Source organism: Populus alba, chromosome 15 (genome assembly GCF_005239225.2).
Source record: "Populus alba chromosome 15, ASM523922v2, whole genome shotgun sequence".
Taxonomy (NCBI): Eukaryota; Viridiplantae; Streptophyta; class Magnoliopsida; order Malpighiales; family Salicaceae; genus Populus; species Populus alba.
The window spans coordinates 9,694,377-9,712,166 of NC_133298.1; the positions used below are offsets into that span (position 1 = coordinate 9,694,377).

The following is a 17,790-nucleotide window of genomic DNA, read 5'->3' on the forward strand; positions in this document are numbered from 1 at the left end:
GCAAAGAATAACCAAATTTGAACAAGAAGCTGTGAGAAAACGTTATGGAAGCTAACCAAAGAACACTTTTTTCTTCTTTTTTCTAGGAGTTCACTTTGTTTTTTCAAAGTTTTTAGGTACTCATTTTTGGAACAAACAACAAGATGACATGTTCAAGAGAAGCTCTTGCTAGGTTGTTCCACGATGTCTCAAGCTCCTCCTTCCTTCTCATTCTTTTCCTCTACTTCTCCTCCACTCTGCTCCTTAAGCTCATCAACTTCATTGGCAGCTATCCTATAATCCAAAGGTCTCATGCCAAGTACACCTCTCTCCTTCTCAAAAACAAAAATATGCTAACTTTCTTTCTTTGTTTTGTTTGTTTGTTTGTTTCTTGTTTTGCAGAAACCAAAATGTTTATGAATATAATTTCTCTGATGAAGAGGAGGAGGAAGAAATTGAAACATATAGCTACTATGCTCAGTCTATGGAAAAAGATAACTTTGTGGCCGACATAATCCATGGCTGTGAATATGAATCAGTAATTCAGGTTGTGCCTAACAACAACACGCATACAAATCATAATCATGTTGAAGATTTCGTAAGCACACCGGAGGCCGTTCTTGAAGAGCAAGATGATAGTTTTGCTAGTGATGAAATGCTTTCTGTCCTTGCCTCAGCAGGTTCAGAATCAGAACATGGTGACGCAGATATGGTTGAAGAAGAGATGCAAACAAGTGATATCGATTCGGTTCATGATTCTGTCACAAATCAACAAGGCCCCACAGCTCCGATCACCAAAGACCTACACAAAAGTGGTTTCATGGACAGTGACGAAAACAGTGGCGGTATATGGCTACTAGCATCATATTAGCTTCTCTAGGAAAAGTTTGTTACACTAGTCACATGTTGTACTTATACTACTTCCATTTTTCCTGATATTGCTTATGTTGTTTTCTCTTGCAGAAGACTGCATTAATCAAGAAATTGAAAATAAGAAGCTGAAGGATACAAATTTCTCTGTTGATGAAAAGTTCCTGATTTATGCGCCAAACCGATTGGAACTGAGGAAACTTCAAGTTCAAGAAAAGGATGAGGAAGAAATATTTGGTGACTCGTGCACAGGAGGCTCAACTTCTAAGAGCTCCTCTGAATGGAGGAGCTTAATCAAGGACTCGGGAACCGAAGATCCATTTTCTTCTTCGTCGCGAAGAAGTTGCCCCAGGTGGGAATCCTACACGGTGTTCCAAAAATATGATGAGGAGATGATGTACCTAGACAGAATTAGTGCTCAAAAGCTTCATGAAACAGGTAATTTTATTTGAGTACTATTGAATGTAATGTTTCCTGCATTAATTATATGTTTTTTATCCATACTATAGCAAATTACTAATTAATTTCAAACGTGCTACCTGTTTTCAGAGTCTCTAAAGTCCATCCATGTGAATCCAAGATCAATTTCAGATAGGATTGTTCACAAGTTTTCTACCATAAACAAGAAGCCTTCCGACATCTGCCAGAACCCGTATCATGAATTGGAAGGTGCCTATGTAGCTCAAATTTGCTTAACATGGGAAGCACTTAATTGGAACTACAAGAACTTTGGACAAAAAAGAGCTTCGCAATGCGACTTTGATCCTGGTTGTCCAGCACATATTGCACAACAGTTTCAGCAATTCCAAGTCCTTTTGCAGAGATATGTCGAAAATGAGCCTTATGAGCAAGGCAGGAGACCTGAGGTTTATGCCAGAATGAGGCTTTTAGCACCAAAGTTACTCCTGGTGCCAGAATATCGAGGTATGCATTCACGTAAAGCCTAATCCTCTGTATACATTTCATCATCTTAGGAAACATAAGAAAGAGAGAACGAAAGAATCGAGTCCATTAGAGTATGTTAATTACTCAATTATCCTTCAAAAGGCTTAGAATTTGGGTTCATATCCAAAGCATTGTCACAATTTTCTTTAATAGGTAGAGAGGAACTTTTTTTTTTCTTTTTTTGGTATATAATTTCATTCGAAGGCTCACTTGGCCTTTAGATTAGACAGGAGAAAAACCTTTTAGCATCCCATTAAACTCCTACAACCTCCACTACAATGAGATCTGAATTCAAGATTTGCTGTCAAAATTTCTATGTTCAAGCCATTTACATGTAATTTTCACAATTTCGTTGTTCTTTTTCCTGCCCCTTCCCTTTATTCATCTGAAATCTAGATATTGGATCTTTAGTATGGTTACAGGGAACTTATTTTTCATTTCTGTATCTTTATTTGCCTAGCTTTCTTAATTTCTTTTATTTTGTTCTTTCAAGATTCTGAAGATGATCAGAAAGATGATGCTAAATTTGGCTCAAGAATTTCATCGGCTGCATTTCTAATGATAATGGAAGACGGAATCCGAGCATTCATGGATTTTCTCAAGGGTGATAAGGAGAAAACCTGCCAGATTCTGAAGGCATTCTTTAGGCGAAATCGAAGGGGTTCGGTAGATCCTGTTCTTCTCCAATTAATGAAGAAAGTTAACAAAAAAGTAAGCTTATATAAATAAATAAATACATAATCCTACTTTTCACTCTCATGTAACGGTATATGAGCATATCATTTTGAAATTAATCCATGAATGTTCTACATACTATATATGTGCAGAAAAAGATGAAGCTTAAAGATCTTCGCCGAGCTCGCACTTGCTTAAGGAAAAGAAAATTAACAGTGGAGGAAGAGATGGAGTTTTTGATGGGACTAATAGACTTAAAACTCGTCTCTAGGGTATTGAGAATGGCTGGTATTTGTGAAGAAAAATTGCATTGGTGTGAAGAAAAAATGAGCAAAGTGAGAGTATTGGATGGGAAACTTCAAAGAGATTCCTCACCACTTTTTTTCCCCGCACATTGACCCCCACCATATTGTGTTGCTTGATGACTAGATCATGAATGTGCCATGACTGCACAAAAATGAATATCCTAGGCTCCCTTTTGTAAATACTGTAAAATAATGTGCATGGAAGAGGGCCTACAAATCAAAGCGACTACATGTTGGAGACATGGGTTTCGAAGATTTGGAATCCAAGATAGAAGAGTGAAGAGATATGTCTGCAAGAATATGTGAACAACGAAAGTGAAAGACCAGAGACAAAGCAAGGGGCATGAAGATAGAGAGAAGGTTAGCTTTAGCTTTTTAATTAGGGTTTATCTACAACGGATTTGAGTTGAATCAAAAGAAGAAAAGAGAGAAGCTTTTACACATGCATGGAGTGGAGGAATAATAAAAGGAAGCACATGGTACACTCAAAGAATCGTGGCCTCAAATATGGCACATTATTTGTGGGGTAGAAAAATAAAGGAATAATAAACATTGTTTGTAGATTTATCTAGAAAGCAAGATCTTACAATATTATGAAAAGCTAATCTTGTAATTGGGTTATTATTAGATGAATGTATCCGACTTCGAAAAGAGCATTGACTCAAAACAATATACACTCAAAGATGTGATGTGCATTTCATTTTCTTGCTACTCACACAATGTAGAAGACTACAAATTCCTTTGTTTATGAGAGGTTTTACCCATTTAAACCTATTAAAAATTAAGAACTAAAATGGGAAAGTATTGTAGATTAAGATCTATTATTACAGCAGCATAATGATTTTAGAGACAAGTATTTGAAGGAAGAAGCAAATAAAACAATGAAACTCCTTAAGAAGTACAAGCTAGAATAAAAAAAAAAAAAAACACGTTGTTCAATAATGTCTGATGAATAAACAAATAAAAAAAGATATTTTATTTGCAACTTTTTGGTTTATAGTCATTAAAGGAATAAGTTTTTTTTTTTATCATTAGTGGATACCTCTAATATGTTATAAGATATTTGAGATGTTGGATGCTATTATTGATAGGATCGGGGAGGAAAATATTGTGTAAGTAATCACCGATAATGCTGTAAATTATAAGACAACAAGACAATTGTTGATGGAAAAGAAAAAAAAAAAAAAAGGTTATTTTGGACACCATGTGATGACCATTGTATCAAATTTGTATTGGAAGATTTTAAGAAGAAGCTAGAGTTCATCAAGTAACTGTTGCTAAGGAGCGGAGAATTCACTCACATATTTATTCAAGAACTGTTTTTAATTTCATGCTTGGGCACTTTACAAATTGAAAGGTTTTGATTAGGCCCAATACAAATCGATTAGCTACTATATACTTCACTCTAGGATGTTTGAATGATTATAAAATACAACTGATGATTATGTTTACTTCTAAACAATGGAGGTCATGTAGGTTTTCAAGAATAGAAGAAAGGAAACAAATTCAAAGTTATCTTTTGGACAATAGGTGTTGGCATTATATCACTATATGTATTAAGGTATCATATTCTCTAATTAAAATTCTTTGATTAGTTGATTCAAATGAGAAACCAACTATGTGTTTTATATATAAAGTAATGGATCAAACAAAAAAGAAGATACAAGTGAATTTTGGTTTTGTGAATTACCAAGTATCTTGCTAATTGTTTATTTTACATGTTATCCTCTACTAATATGAATATCTTTAGAGAGATACTTCCAATTGATCTTTGCCTAGATTGTAATGATATTCTTATTATTTTTTTTCTAGTTATATACCTATATGGAATATTATTGATACAAGATGGGAAATTTAACTCCACGGACCTTTACATATAACAACTTATTATTTGAATCCTCATTGTCATTATAATCTCAATTTTAAGGTTAATGCCAACATTAATATTAGATTATATCAATGCCTAGAAAGGATTGTGCCTAATGCAATTGAACTGTGCAAATTTGACTTACAACTTGAATCATTCAAGAATGTAAAAGAGTTGTTTAGCATTGAGGTTGCCCAGACAGCGAGGGATAAAAAAAAAAAAAAACACTCTAGCTTAACTGTGAGATTCTTATAGGGATGAATTTACAGAATTATAGAGGTTTGCAATTTAGGTTCTAAGCTTGACTTGCACTTCATCTTGATATGACCATAATTGGAGTGCATTTGAGATGGTGAGTTTCTTTTATCTTATTATTTTTAATGTTTAAATTTTTTACAAGAATCTTATAAGTTATAAATTTGAATTACTTATTTAGATTCATACAAAATAAAGAAATTACTTGCATAAGAAAATAAATGACTTTGTATTTTAATATGCAATCTGAAATTGAAAATGACAACCAAGTCAAAATGCAAGTTGTTAATTTTGGTGTTGTTTTAGATGATTTCTCATTTGATGATGTTTAGATAACTAAGAGAGAAAAGCATAATGGTTCATCAAACTTTGATTTACTTGGTGTCATTAATAGTGCAACAAGAAGAAAAAATGGTAAAAAAGATGAAAGTGATGAGAAAAAAATTTCTAATGATGCTGAAATGATGAGTCGTGGTACTTGAGATGATTTGGAGATTCAAATTGATGCCAATATGGAGAATTCAAGGAGTTTTGAGTTAGAAAAAATTGGTATTGGTATTAGTAGAAGAACTAATGGTTACAATATTGGTATTAGTACTAGTAGTGACACTAATAATCCTCTAGATGGCAATGATATTAATGAATGTCTAAGAAATAACGAGGAAAATAAAGGTAACGAAGCTAGTTTTAGTTTACATGACACTCCAGCAAATTGTCAGTTTTAAGTTTGTTAATTGTTAACTAATGAAAATCTATGGACATGAATAATTGTATTTTATTTTTAAGTTATTTAAACTATGTATGAATTTTTATTTGAATTATTTATTTTAAAATGCTTGAACTATGAATGGAAAAAATTTCCTTGTGATTTTACTATTGTATTTTATTTTTAAGTTATTTGAACTATGTATGAATTTTTATTTGAATCATTTATTTTAAGATGCTTGAACTATGAATGGAAAAAATTTCCTTGTGATTTTACTATCCAAGTTTATAATGCATTTTATGTGTTGTGGAAAAAATCCGTTTTTGATGACCTTGATTCTAAAAACTTTATCTTTACTCTAGATTCATTAATCAAACATAAATTAATATTAAATAGAAGAAAAGCATGTACTAATAATAAATATGTTTTACATAACCAATTGATTGGCTACAAGGCAAGTACAATAATAATTATTCCTTGATAATAATTTTTTTTTATTGTGAATCTCAAATTCATTTAAACCTTTTAATGAATGAAAGATGTGTTATTTGTGAAGGTGTTCATTAATGCACTTGAAAATAGTGGTTTAGTGTTCTAGCTGGCATTCCCACGCTTCGCTGTGTTGTGTGGCCATCACGATGAACATGTAGCTCATCATTGATTACAATGAGGTGATCACGTCTATGTAAAGAAGATGGGATATAAAAGGCTATTCTAAATAATAGATTAAAGAAACCTAAATTTTTAACAAATTTCATTGCAAGTAGCGCATAATAACTTTTTTATATATTCATCTTGAATGAAAGGAGTTCAAATAAACAGAAGTTGTTAAACAAATTAGTTTAAAAACATAACTCGATGAACAATTATGTATGTCACATATTTTTCCAAGTTTTGATACCATAATCAAATCCTTATTGTGTCACCACTATATCGTCAAAATCCCTATTTAAAGGAGATAGACGTCTCAAGGCTTTATGCACAACAATTTCCAACATAATTGTTACAACCATTCACAAGTAAACATTTTAAAAAACTGGTTAATTACGAAGATCTTTGAAGCTAGGATTCAATTTGACAATGAGAACTTTATCTCTTTTTTAACAAATGTCTTGCTTGTTATGTTTATGATGATTGCATTTAAAAAAAACAAAAAAAAAATTTAACATAACCATATCAAACATTCCTAAGACTTACATCCACTCATATTAGATTGAGCATTAATCAACTTTAAAAACAATAAAAATAAATAAAAACAATTCTAAGAGCAATCATAAATAGAAAATGAACTAATAGCCATTTTAATTTTATTACAAATGTTTCCATAAGTACCATCCAATTATGGTAAAAATAGTTTTCTTTTAACTTCCTGATAACAACATAATAAATTAATAATTAGGTCTTAATTTTTGAATTTCAAAATCTAAAAAGAGAGAGGTTATAAACCTTCTCTTAAGTCATAACAACGAAAGGCTGATAGGATTCATAGCCTTCACAAAAATAATTCTTGAACTAATCTAAGAAATAACTAATCTCATAAAACAAAAAAATTAATAGAAATGATAAATTAAACATGAAGACAACATTTCTTTGAGCATTACATCAAGCACACAGCACAAAAAATCCACAATTAATAAATTAAAATAAAGAACAAAACGATTACCTTAACTCTCAAAGCAACCTCCTTGTGCTACTAAAACTAAAACAAAATAACTATCATGTCCTGTAGAATGTGCTCCTTGTTAGCCTAAGCTTTTTGTCAAATTGAATCATATTTCTTCTCCTCCTAACAACCAAGCTCCAAGAAACCAAAGTCATATTTTAAAAACACATGACATGCATAATGAAACAAAATTTCCCCACCTTTTGTTACAACGTGCATGCATAAAGACATCTATATAATAACCTAAAAAAATATTGAATTGATTATATAAAAATTCTCATCTATAATTGTTAAGACTTTTATCTATTGAGGTTGAGAGGTGATGTATTCTAAGGCAAAAATCTATTTGCCACTCCTAAAGCACCACCCATGAGAGAAGATAACAAAAAAATAATGTATAAATTCTAATCAATCAAAATACGTAGTCGCCAATTGCAACAATATAATGCATTGGTATCCACCGCCAAAGTTCCATATAGCTACAACTGTTTCAAATCATACTTCTCCATAAACAACAATTATCACCTAGTTTGAATAACTTTGTAAATAATTGGATGGCACTTTACATGTAATCAAATTATTAAATTGTAGTCAAAAAAAGATCCTTAATGTAAAAAGGTCAAAACAAACATCAAAGCAATATTTTATTCTTTCATAGTAACAAAACTCAAATAAATTTCCTTATTATCCTTAATCACCATAGCATGGCATAATTTAGAATAAAAAAATATTCATCGAACTCAAGATACTCAAAACAAAATGCAAGAATAGAATTTATAATTCCTATCAAGCAGTTTCAATAGAAATCAAACCATTTTTCAAGGGAACTGTATTGTCTATATGTCCTTCAAAATTACCTTTGTTATCTTTAAGCGCCAACAAAACATTTAAATTCATGGTAACAACCATTCAGCATCCACCAACCCCCATTAAACAACATGAAAAATCTTAAATTCCTTTCTTATATCAACAACACCTATGACTGCAAGCCCAAATTAACATAATAAATTACCAATTAGTTTAATTTATTAACATTATGAAATTAAACTAACCATCAAGAGTTGAGATTGACCTCATACCTAATAAAAAAATAAGATGTGTATTTTTAAAAAAAAATCAATTGATTGAACACTAAATATTAAAATTATAATGTGCCCCATCAATCTTAACCTATTGAAATCACCAAAAAATGAATAAAAAACCCAATATGACATGAAGCTAATATGAGAAGAAATTAGTTTTTTTATGGGTGAATGGGAGAAAAGGAACAATAAGAGAGAGGAAGAGAGAGAGGCTTGGTGTGTGTGTGTGTGTGTGTGTGTTTTTAATGAATGACAAAGAAATATTTTGTTCTTGGTACTTGGCTTAAGGATGTCTCTAGGTGTCTGGATGTTTAAAGACATCATATTGGGAAGGAGGTAGAAGGGTGAGATCGATACCCTAACCCCTTTTTCTATGAGTTACTTTTTGTTTATTGTTTTTAAAAAAACTTTTGGGTGGTTTAAACATAGATGAAAGCTATGTTTTTTAGTTAGAAAAAAAAAACTTAAAGGATATCTAAAAGAATTGGGTAGGAGTTTCAATATTTATATGAATGGTGAAGCCATCACAAAACTCAGATCTTTTAAATGTTTTAGATAATATAGTACATATTATATCATATTATATTACTAGAATGACTCAGAGTTAATTCTTAAAGTAAAGAGGGATGATGTCAACATTATAAATGTGTTTTTTTATCATATATAATTTGTTAATCAAGGAATGACAAAAATGATGCTTGTATTTGTTGTAACACATTTTACCTTAAGGTTTTCCCAAAAATAGCCAAAAACTCATAAACAATAAAAAAAATATATCAATCAATTGGTCAAAATTTCTTAGGTTTTTTATGGGACATGACATATTTTTTTATTTGTTTGGAAGGCACATTATGGGTGCAATTAAAGAGAACCTGGTTATAATGGAAGGAATTAAAGGACTAAAGAACAATGTGTTGAATTGGCATAATTTAAAAGGTCTTATTAATTCAATCAAGGGCTTAATTAAATAAATTTTCATCTTTTATAACTAGTTTTGACTTCAATTAAAAAGTTTGGAAATGAGGGACTATTTTGAAAGTTGGGAAAAAACCAAAGGATGTATCGGATTGAAAAACTTGCATTGATTTGATCTGATTTCTACCTTTAATTGCATAATTAAAATTTCAATGGGATTAAAAGCTAAAAAGCATTAGAGATTAAGGATCGAATTTGTAAAAAAAAAAAAAGTAAAGCCGAATGACTCCACCATAACTTCTGATTTCTGAAGTAGCAATGACATAGTTTTTAGCTGTCGATTTCTAAATCGGCAGCAACACAGTTTGGCTGCCAATTTTTGAATCGGCAATGACACAGTTTTGTTGTCGACTCATAAATTGATAGTGGCAAAGTTTTTGGTTGCCGATTTCTGAATCGGTAAGGGCATAGTTTGGCTGTCAATTTATGAATCGGTAGCAATATTGTAAATCTTAACAAAAATTAGTGTTAGACCGGCCTATCCTGGGGTAGAATGGGAATAGAAACCAGCCCAAGATAACCCAAAAGGGGAATAAGGACAGCCTAAGTCCAGCACCCAAACACCCAAGCACACTTATAGGGGGTTATAAATACAAGGAGAGAGAAAGGGTGACTATTTACTCTTTCCAAAATGAGCTGCATACTTTTGCTCCCTTCCCTCTTTTCAAAATAAGTTGCATGTTCCTGCCTTTTTCTCCTTCCCAAAAAGAGCTAAACAAACTTTGTTGCATGTGCCCCCTTAAACGTGAGAGAGAGAAGGGGGAGCTAGAGGGAGGATTGAACACCTACAAACATGAAAGGAAAGGGAGTCTAGAATCGATGGGAAGCTGATTAGAGGGAAGAATCGAGAGGGAAGAAAAAGAAAACAAAAAATCGAGTGAAGAAGGGAAGAATACTATCAACCTCTTTACAAAAACTACTTAGATTCATGAGGTATGAACCATGCCACATCTAAATCTATTCTTGTGAGCTTAGGGAAAAAAAGAAAGAAGAAAACCCTAAGAAAATGGCCTAGGATCATTACACCAGTTGTTAAGGAAATCTAGTTTATAAAAAAGAATAAAAACAGGGTTGATTGGGGGGGACCTTATTCCAGAGTATTTAACAAAACAAATGAGCTAATCTGAATGCACAAACATGGAAAGTTGGTTGGCCTTCATATAATGCTTTGGTTTTGTTGATATGATGAATGGACATTTATAGTTGTGAATCAAGGGAATAAATATGTATTTCTAAATTGTGATTATGAGTATACTTGTGAAAAAAATATGATCGAATTATATGAATATAGGTCAAATGAATGAAGACATGGTTGTGACAAATTGTGGTGATTATGCTTGCAGAAATGAAATAAACTAAGTGTGTGTGCAAAATTGTATTGATGATTAAGCCTTAGGAACATGTCAAAGCTTAAACAGAAATTGTCCCATGATTATACGTTGATTTTATTGTGTGATGAATGAATTTGTATAACTTAAGCTAGTGGTTAGAAGAACCTAAATCAAATATACATGTTGAGATTTAATTGTGCGTTGTTCATGCCTGTGATGGGAATTGGATTATGATTGTTGTCGATATGTGTCCAAGTCTTGGTTAGGAAATGTTATAAAGGAGAAAAGCCTAGTGTAAGCCTTACATTTGGCCAAAAGGAAGAAGTGAAATCAGAAACAATTCCATCACCGCTATCGATTTTTGAATCAACAGCGACAGGGGTTGTGTTGACAATTTCTGAGTCAGCAACGACTCAATTTTCATCCATAATTTATGTCTGCAGCGAATAAGTTTTCGCTACCGAATTTGGTTGTTTGCAGTGAATCAGTGTTCGCTATAGAATTGTGTTGTCTACATTGAATTAGTGCTGGCTACCAAATTATATTGTCTTTAATGAATCACTTTTCTCTGCTGCAGCACTGCTAAATTGTGTTGTTGAATCGAATCAGTGTTGGCTGTCGAATTGTGTTTTCCGTAGTGAATCAGTGTTCGCTGCTACGGGGAATCATTTTTCATTGTCGAATTGTGTTGTCTACAACGAATTAGTTTCCGTTACTGAATAATGTTGTCTGCATTGAATTAGTGTTTGCTGTTGCAGCGAATTGTTTTTCTCTAATAAATTGTGTTGTCTATAGTGAATCAGTTCGTTGATGATTTTATGTTACGGCAAATTAGTTTTACTAACAAGTTCGTGTCATCAATTTTGCCTACCGGTCTGTGATCCAGGAAATCAATTCACTAACGAGTCTGTAATTTAGCAAATCAGTTTTGCTGACAAGTCCATGTCACCAATTTTCGTTGACAAATTGTATGACACCAATAAGTAAATTTTGCTGATGAATTGTGTCACTAGCGAATCAGTTTTGCAACCAAATTTTGTGTCACTAGTAAAGCAGTTTTGTTGCTAGTTTTCTGTGGCAGACTCCCATGTCAAAAAAGATGTAAATGTTTATAATGATCTTATTGTATGTTTATGTAATATGTGGAACACTTGAATGTGAACATGTGTATTTTTGAAAATTATATGGTGATGAGTTATGCTATTATCAAATACAAATGTGCTGATTGCGATCATTGATATGTTAGGTGTTGCAATCAATATCAGACTTTTTACCGGACAAGGACACCTCACTATAGGAATAGGTAGGTGGTTTCCACCTTTTTCTCGTATGATGTAAATGTTTTGAAATGATTTACTTATGGATGATGTATTCTTGAATTCTTAACAAATGTTGAAATGATGATGAAAATGTTATTGTTCTGAAATGACTTATTTGAGGAGGATATATTATTGTGTTGCGATGAATATTAAACCGACTATGAGATGTTAATTGAGCTGTTATGAAATTGGGTTGCTGACGAATGTCAATCTGATTATAAAATGTTGGTTGTGATTGTTGATTAGTTTTTGCTAATGGCATCTGAGATGGATGACCGGGTTGTACTGATGGTTAGCTTGGTTTAATGGCATTTGAGATGGATGATCAGGTTGGGATTGTTGATTAGCTTTGGCTAATGGCATCTAAGATAGATGATCAGGTTGTGTTTGATGATTAGCTTAGGCTAATGGCATCCAAGATGGATGATCGGGTTGTGCTTGATGATTAGCTTCGACTAATGGCATCTGAGATGGATGATTGGGTTGTGATTATTGATTCGTTTTGGCTAATGGCATTTGAGATGAATGACCGCGTTGTGCTTGATGATTGGCTTCGGTTAATGGCATCCGAAATGGATGACCAGGTTGTGGTTGATGATTAGTTTTGATAAATGGCATCCTAGATGAATGGTCAAGTTGATTATGACAACTGACTTTGGCTAATGGTATCTGTAAGAGATGATGAGTTTGACTTTTGTGATTAGTTTTGGTTAATGGTATTCGAGACGAATGATCGAGTTTAGATATTGTGATTAGCTATGGTTAAAAGCATCCAAGATGGATAACAGGGTTAAGGTGAAGTAATTAATCTCGACCGAAAATTAAACTTCAACCCTACTACTCTTATGGAAAGGTTGAGGCATATGAATGAAGATAATACATCTAGCGAAATAATGAGGATTGTATAGTGTATATGAGAAGTGAATGGAAGATTGTACTCACCTTCAATTGATAACAAAAAATAACGATAACGTCCTTCTAGTTGTTGTTATTATGTTTAGAATATTTACAATTCTTGTATCCATGTTGTTTTTGTAACAAGGACATCACACAATCAAGGTGCGTAGGAAAACCGTTCTTCGAGCTCTCATATTTTGAAAGGAGCTATGCAATAGTATGTCTTAAGTGTTATGCTGAATATTTTCCATTCGATACTTTTATAACGACTTGTAATGAAAACTGTAATGGAACATGAATGTAGATGTGTAAATATATAGATACAATGTTATGAATATATTTATATAGTATTCTCGTTTATGAGAATGTTGTGTTGAGAAATCACATGAGGATCGTATGAAAGGAGGTATTAATTGTGTAATATTGTCGTTCGACACTCATGGATAACTAGACTAGAACAAGAATGTAAATTCATGAGTATGTCAATAGGATGTAATGTAAGTGTATGAATATGAAAATATAATATTATGGGAATGTCAATTTATGAGAACTATATATGCATTATGCCATGATAAGGAAGGGAACCTAATTACTCATTCATAAAATGTCATTGCGAGAAGTATCTAGAGAAAAAAAATCCACCCTTTTTTGCTTTAAAAAGTCAGGTTGTTATAGAATTGAACTTTAGCAATACCAAACACTGCTGTTTTGAGTCCCTTTATATATACACAACTTTTTTCATCTTATCATCTTTGGTTTGTCTAGTTTAGGCATCATTTTAGGTTGATTTTGGTATAGGTCTCCTATGATCTTGGCATCATTCAACCTTGGTGATTTTTCTTTTAACAACAACATGTATATCTTTTTTTTTTTCACTTTTTGTGCTCTTACTAACCGTTTCGCTAATTCTTGTATGAGAGCATTTAGGCTCTCATATTGGCTATTATACATGTGTCTTTTTTATTCATTAGCGATGATTCCTGGATCTTCTTTCTAAGGTGTAGATTGGCTAGGGTCCTAAGCTATGGTTTTTCCCTCTTCCCTTTGTGTGTGTGTGTGTGTGTGTGTGTGTATATGAGGTTTTAGTCAGGATTAGCAAGGATTTTTTTTTTGAAAAAAAATAAAAGAAGTAGAGAAAGTGACCGATGGTTTTTTGGTTATAGAAGAAAACGGGTCTTAATAAAAAGAAATAGCCTACCATTAGGATTCAAGTACCCAACCTACCTAGTCAGGTATTTACCATTTTTATCTAGATATACTTCTTTCCTTTGTGTTTTAATTTCATCTATATTATGCTTTATATGTGTTTGAATATTAATGTTTTATATGCTTGAGATGTTAGAAACTATTGTGTTATATTGTGTGTTTAATCATTAAATGTTCATGGGTTTCTTTGATATGCTTTTAGTTTCATGAAGTTCATATAAGATATATGTGTTTATTTGAAACTCTTGGATAACTTCGATTAAATAAACTATGATTTGGCTCTTTTTGTTTGTTTTAATGATTGTATATAAAGTGCTTGATGTGGGCCTCTTGATCACATGGTCAAGCAACCCCTAACGAAGTAGATAACAACTTGAAAAGATAAAAATTAGGTTTGATAGAAACTTGGCCTAGAGGTAACTATATAACTAAGAGCTAAAGATATTGGAAAAAGACTTGAACCTAGAGATAACCTTATATCTAAGAACCTTAAATATGTGAATGATGCCACGAAGCCAGTTCATCTTTGATAAGTCAGTGTAGGATCTTTGTTCTAGCAAACAAATGTTATTTTGCCACAAACAAACAAAAAGAAAACTCATGTTTATTTTTCAACTTGCTACTGGAAATTTTAGCTCAAAAAAACATAATATAGTCTCCTTTATCTAACTCTAATGAACTCTTTTTTGGCTTGCAAGCTAACAGGTTTAAACTAGTAATCAATTAACATATATTCAATAATGAAATAAACTCTTAAATACTGTCTAATAGGCTAGAACAAATCCAAATTAAAAATAATTATTAAAAATAAATAAATAAAATAGAATAATAAAAAAAAAATCTTGTTGGAGATTGGGTTTTGTCATTTTCTCATTCATCATTTGATATTTGATTTTTTGAGGATTGAGTTTTATTGTTTTTCCGTGTATGGCATTTCCAGTCTAATAACGCAGGTCACGAGTTTGAAAAATTTATATAGGTCGATGTCTATTTTTTTGGGCTTATTACTCTCTTTTTTTCGATGTCATCATTCAACATTAGTTTTTTTTAAAAAAAAAAATTGGCTTTTAAGATTTATTTTATGTTATCTTAATCTCATAACTTGGATCACAGGTTTTACAGGTTAACTTATGTTGGCTTAGCCCTTATTATCTAGGTTACATTATTTGTCATACTACCTCAGGTTGACTCAAACTAGGGTTTTTTTTTTCTATTTTTATCCAATCATGTACTTCAAAAGGTATTTTTTTCTAGGTTTTTGTGGTCTTTTTTTTTTAATTTTGTGCATTTTCTATCGTTGTTAATTTTTTTATTGTCTGAGTAAAATAAAACCAACTTATCAAACTTGATCGAGGTTATAACTTGATTCATTTGTTTTTCTTAATTTTTTTAAAAAGAAATTTGGTACCTAGACATTGTTTTTTATGTAAAGAAAAATGTGAACCCAGAGCATATTGTGTGACATATCCAATAGTATCTAATATGGGAGCTTCCCTTGAAATTACGTAATATACTAAAAGGTCTCAGTGTACATGTTACTGTTTACATAAACATAAAAAACTGTGGATTGGAGTAGTGTAATGGCAGCCCAACCCTTAACATAAAGAATTGCAATAACAGCAGAGGAGGGATGAAGTTGTCTTTTCAACATTTGACATCGAAGGGATGGTTGGGGAGAAAATTGTGTAGCACAAGTTTTGGTGGGGCTGCAGGCCACGGGGAGCGAGTACTTGGCGTTACTCACACAAGGATAACTGGCGCTTCGGCTGCCTGGCCCTTGCGCGGGGCATACAAAGCATCACTTGGAGCATGGCAACCTTGCCCTTGCGAGAGGCAGACCTGAGCGTCACCTGGCGTTTAGGTCTTGGCAAAAGGCTCGATTAGATTATGGCAATCCCAACGCTAGGCGACGCTTAGAAAAACCTGAGCATCATCTAGTGCTCGAGCACACCCGTGCACCACCTAGTGCTTTGGATGATCCAATGTAAGGGGCTGACTCCAGCGCCACCTGGCGTTTAGATCTTGGCAAAACGCTTGATTAGCTATGATAGCTCTAACGCCACATGGCACTTGGAAAACCCGAGCGCCACCAGGTGCCTGGGTACACTCGCGCGCCACCTGGTGCTTGGGCGGATCCAATGTGAGGGCAGAACCCAACGCCACCTGGCGCGTGGGTCTTGGCAAAATGCCTGTTTCGTTACGGCAGCCCAAGCGCCATGTGGTGTAAAGGCAGACCAAGTGCCACATGGCGCTTCCCATTGTTATTCTAATATTATTACTAATAATAAAAATAGTATTATTTATATCACAACTAATAATATTTTTAGTATTCATACTATTAATTATAAATAAAATAATAATATTTATAGCACAAATAATACTATTTTTTATATGAATATTTTAAATTTTAATAACAATAATAATATTTTTTAACACAAATAATTTTTTTTAATATTAATAATATAATTTTTTTCAAATTTATTAATTATTTTATTAATAATATCAATTATAATAAAAAATAATAAAATTTATAACACAAATGATAATATTTTTAATATTCACACTATAAATTATAATAAAAATAATAATATTTTATAACATAATTAATTATATTAAGAATTTCAAGGATGATTACAACACAAATAATAATATTTATAACAAAAATAATACTATTTTTTATAGTAATACTTTTAATTATAACAAAAATAATACTTTTAAATTTGAAAAAAAAAACTTATTATTAATATTAAAAAAATAAGTTTTTATATTATAAATTTTTACAATAATTTTTATGAAAATAAAAAGTGAGTCCACATAGACATCCACCTAGTTCAAAACTATTCATCAACAAAAAAAAATTATCTCCCATGTGAGATGAAAGGTGAGACCAATTTTATTTATTAAGGAAATGAATTAAGATAGAACTACCGATATAAAAGAGGATAATGTTTAAACATGCATACAATGAATTTTATGTAATGATGATTATGGTCACATTTCTTGGCTAAAACTTATTCATCATGTTATCTTAAGAACCACTTGATGTTCGTTTGGCATTGGCTTAAAAATTTACATAAAGGGTAAAAAGGAAAAGAATCACTCTTACTGTTTTAGAAAGTTACTAATCTTTAAATTGCCCCTTCTATGCCACGGGTTCTGAGTAGGTTGGAGGAGTAAATGCAAAAACTTGATAATGTTTTTTAATTTTAAATTGTTTTATATATATGTGTGTGTGTGTAATTGAGTAAAGGAACAATACATCTTTTACATGAAAAAGAATATATTGTTTTTTTTAATTTAAGAAATTAAGAGAGGACAGAGATTGTCATTTTTTTTTTTTCACTATTTATAGGTGTTTTTTTCGCATTTTTTCCCTCCAAAGTTTGGCAAAATTTGTTTCTTCATCTCTTTAATATGAATTTTTTTTTTATTTTCATCCTTTTAGTTTATTCTGACTCGAAAATTTATTTATTTATTTTCAAGTTTTTAGATTTGAGAGAGAAAAATTCACAGAGAAACAACAAACGAGAAAAAAAGTTGTTGATATATCATATTTCGGTAATTAAAAAAACAATTTCTAATATTCAAGTTTTTATTTGATGAGATGAGTTCTATTAACGTGTTATTTACCTTTTTATATTACGAGAAAAAGTAAATCAGGGTTGAGAAATAAAAAAACATATTTGATTTTGTGTTTTTTAAGCTGATAGATTAA

The 17,790-nt window shown here is 31.8% G+C and overlaps 1 protein-coding gene across 1 annotated transcript; it reads left to right on the forward strand.

Moving 5' to 3' along the window:
- The first annotated feature begins 28 nt into the window (after window positions 1–28).
- Window positions 29–3,456, forward strand: LOC118037386 (uncharacterized). The gene is made up of 5 exons (XM_035043353.2): window positions 29–824; window positions 943–1,287; window positions 1,399–1,773; window positions 2,288–2,505; window positions 2,622–3,456. The coding sequence occupies exons 1-5, from the start codon at window positions 464–466 to the stop codon at window positions 2,865–2,867; spliced, it is 1,545 nt and encodes a 514-aa protein (XP_034899244.1). The 5' UTR covers window positions 29–463; the 3' UTR covers window positions 2,868–3,456.
- The last annotated feature ends 14,334 nt before the right edge of the window (window positions 3,457–17,790 follow it).

Coding starts and splice junctions, on each gene's coding strand:
- LOC118037386 (XM_035043353.2), top strand. CDS start 464: ATGGAAAAAGATAACTTTGTGGCCGACATAATCCATGGCTGTGAATAT. Junction 1,288..1,398: donor TCAAAAGCTTCATGAAACAG/GTAATTTTATTT, acceptor ACCTGTTTTCAG/AGTCTCTAAAGTCCATCCAT. Junction 2,506..2,621: donor TGAAGAAAGTTAACAAAAAA/GTAAGCTTATAT, acceptor ATATATGTGCAG/AAAAAGATGAAGCTTAAAGA.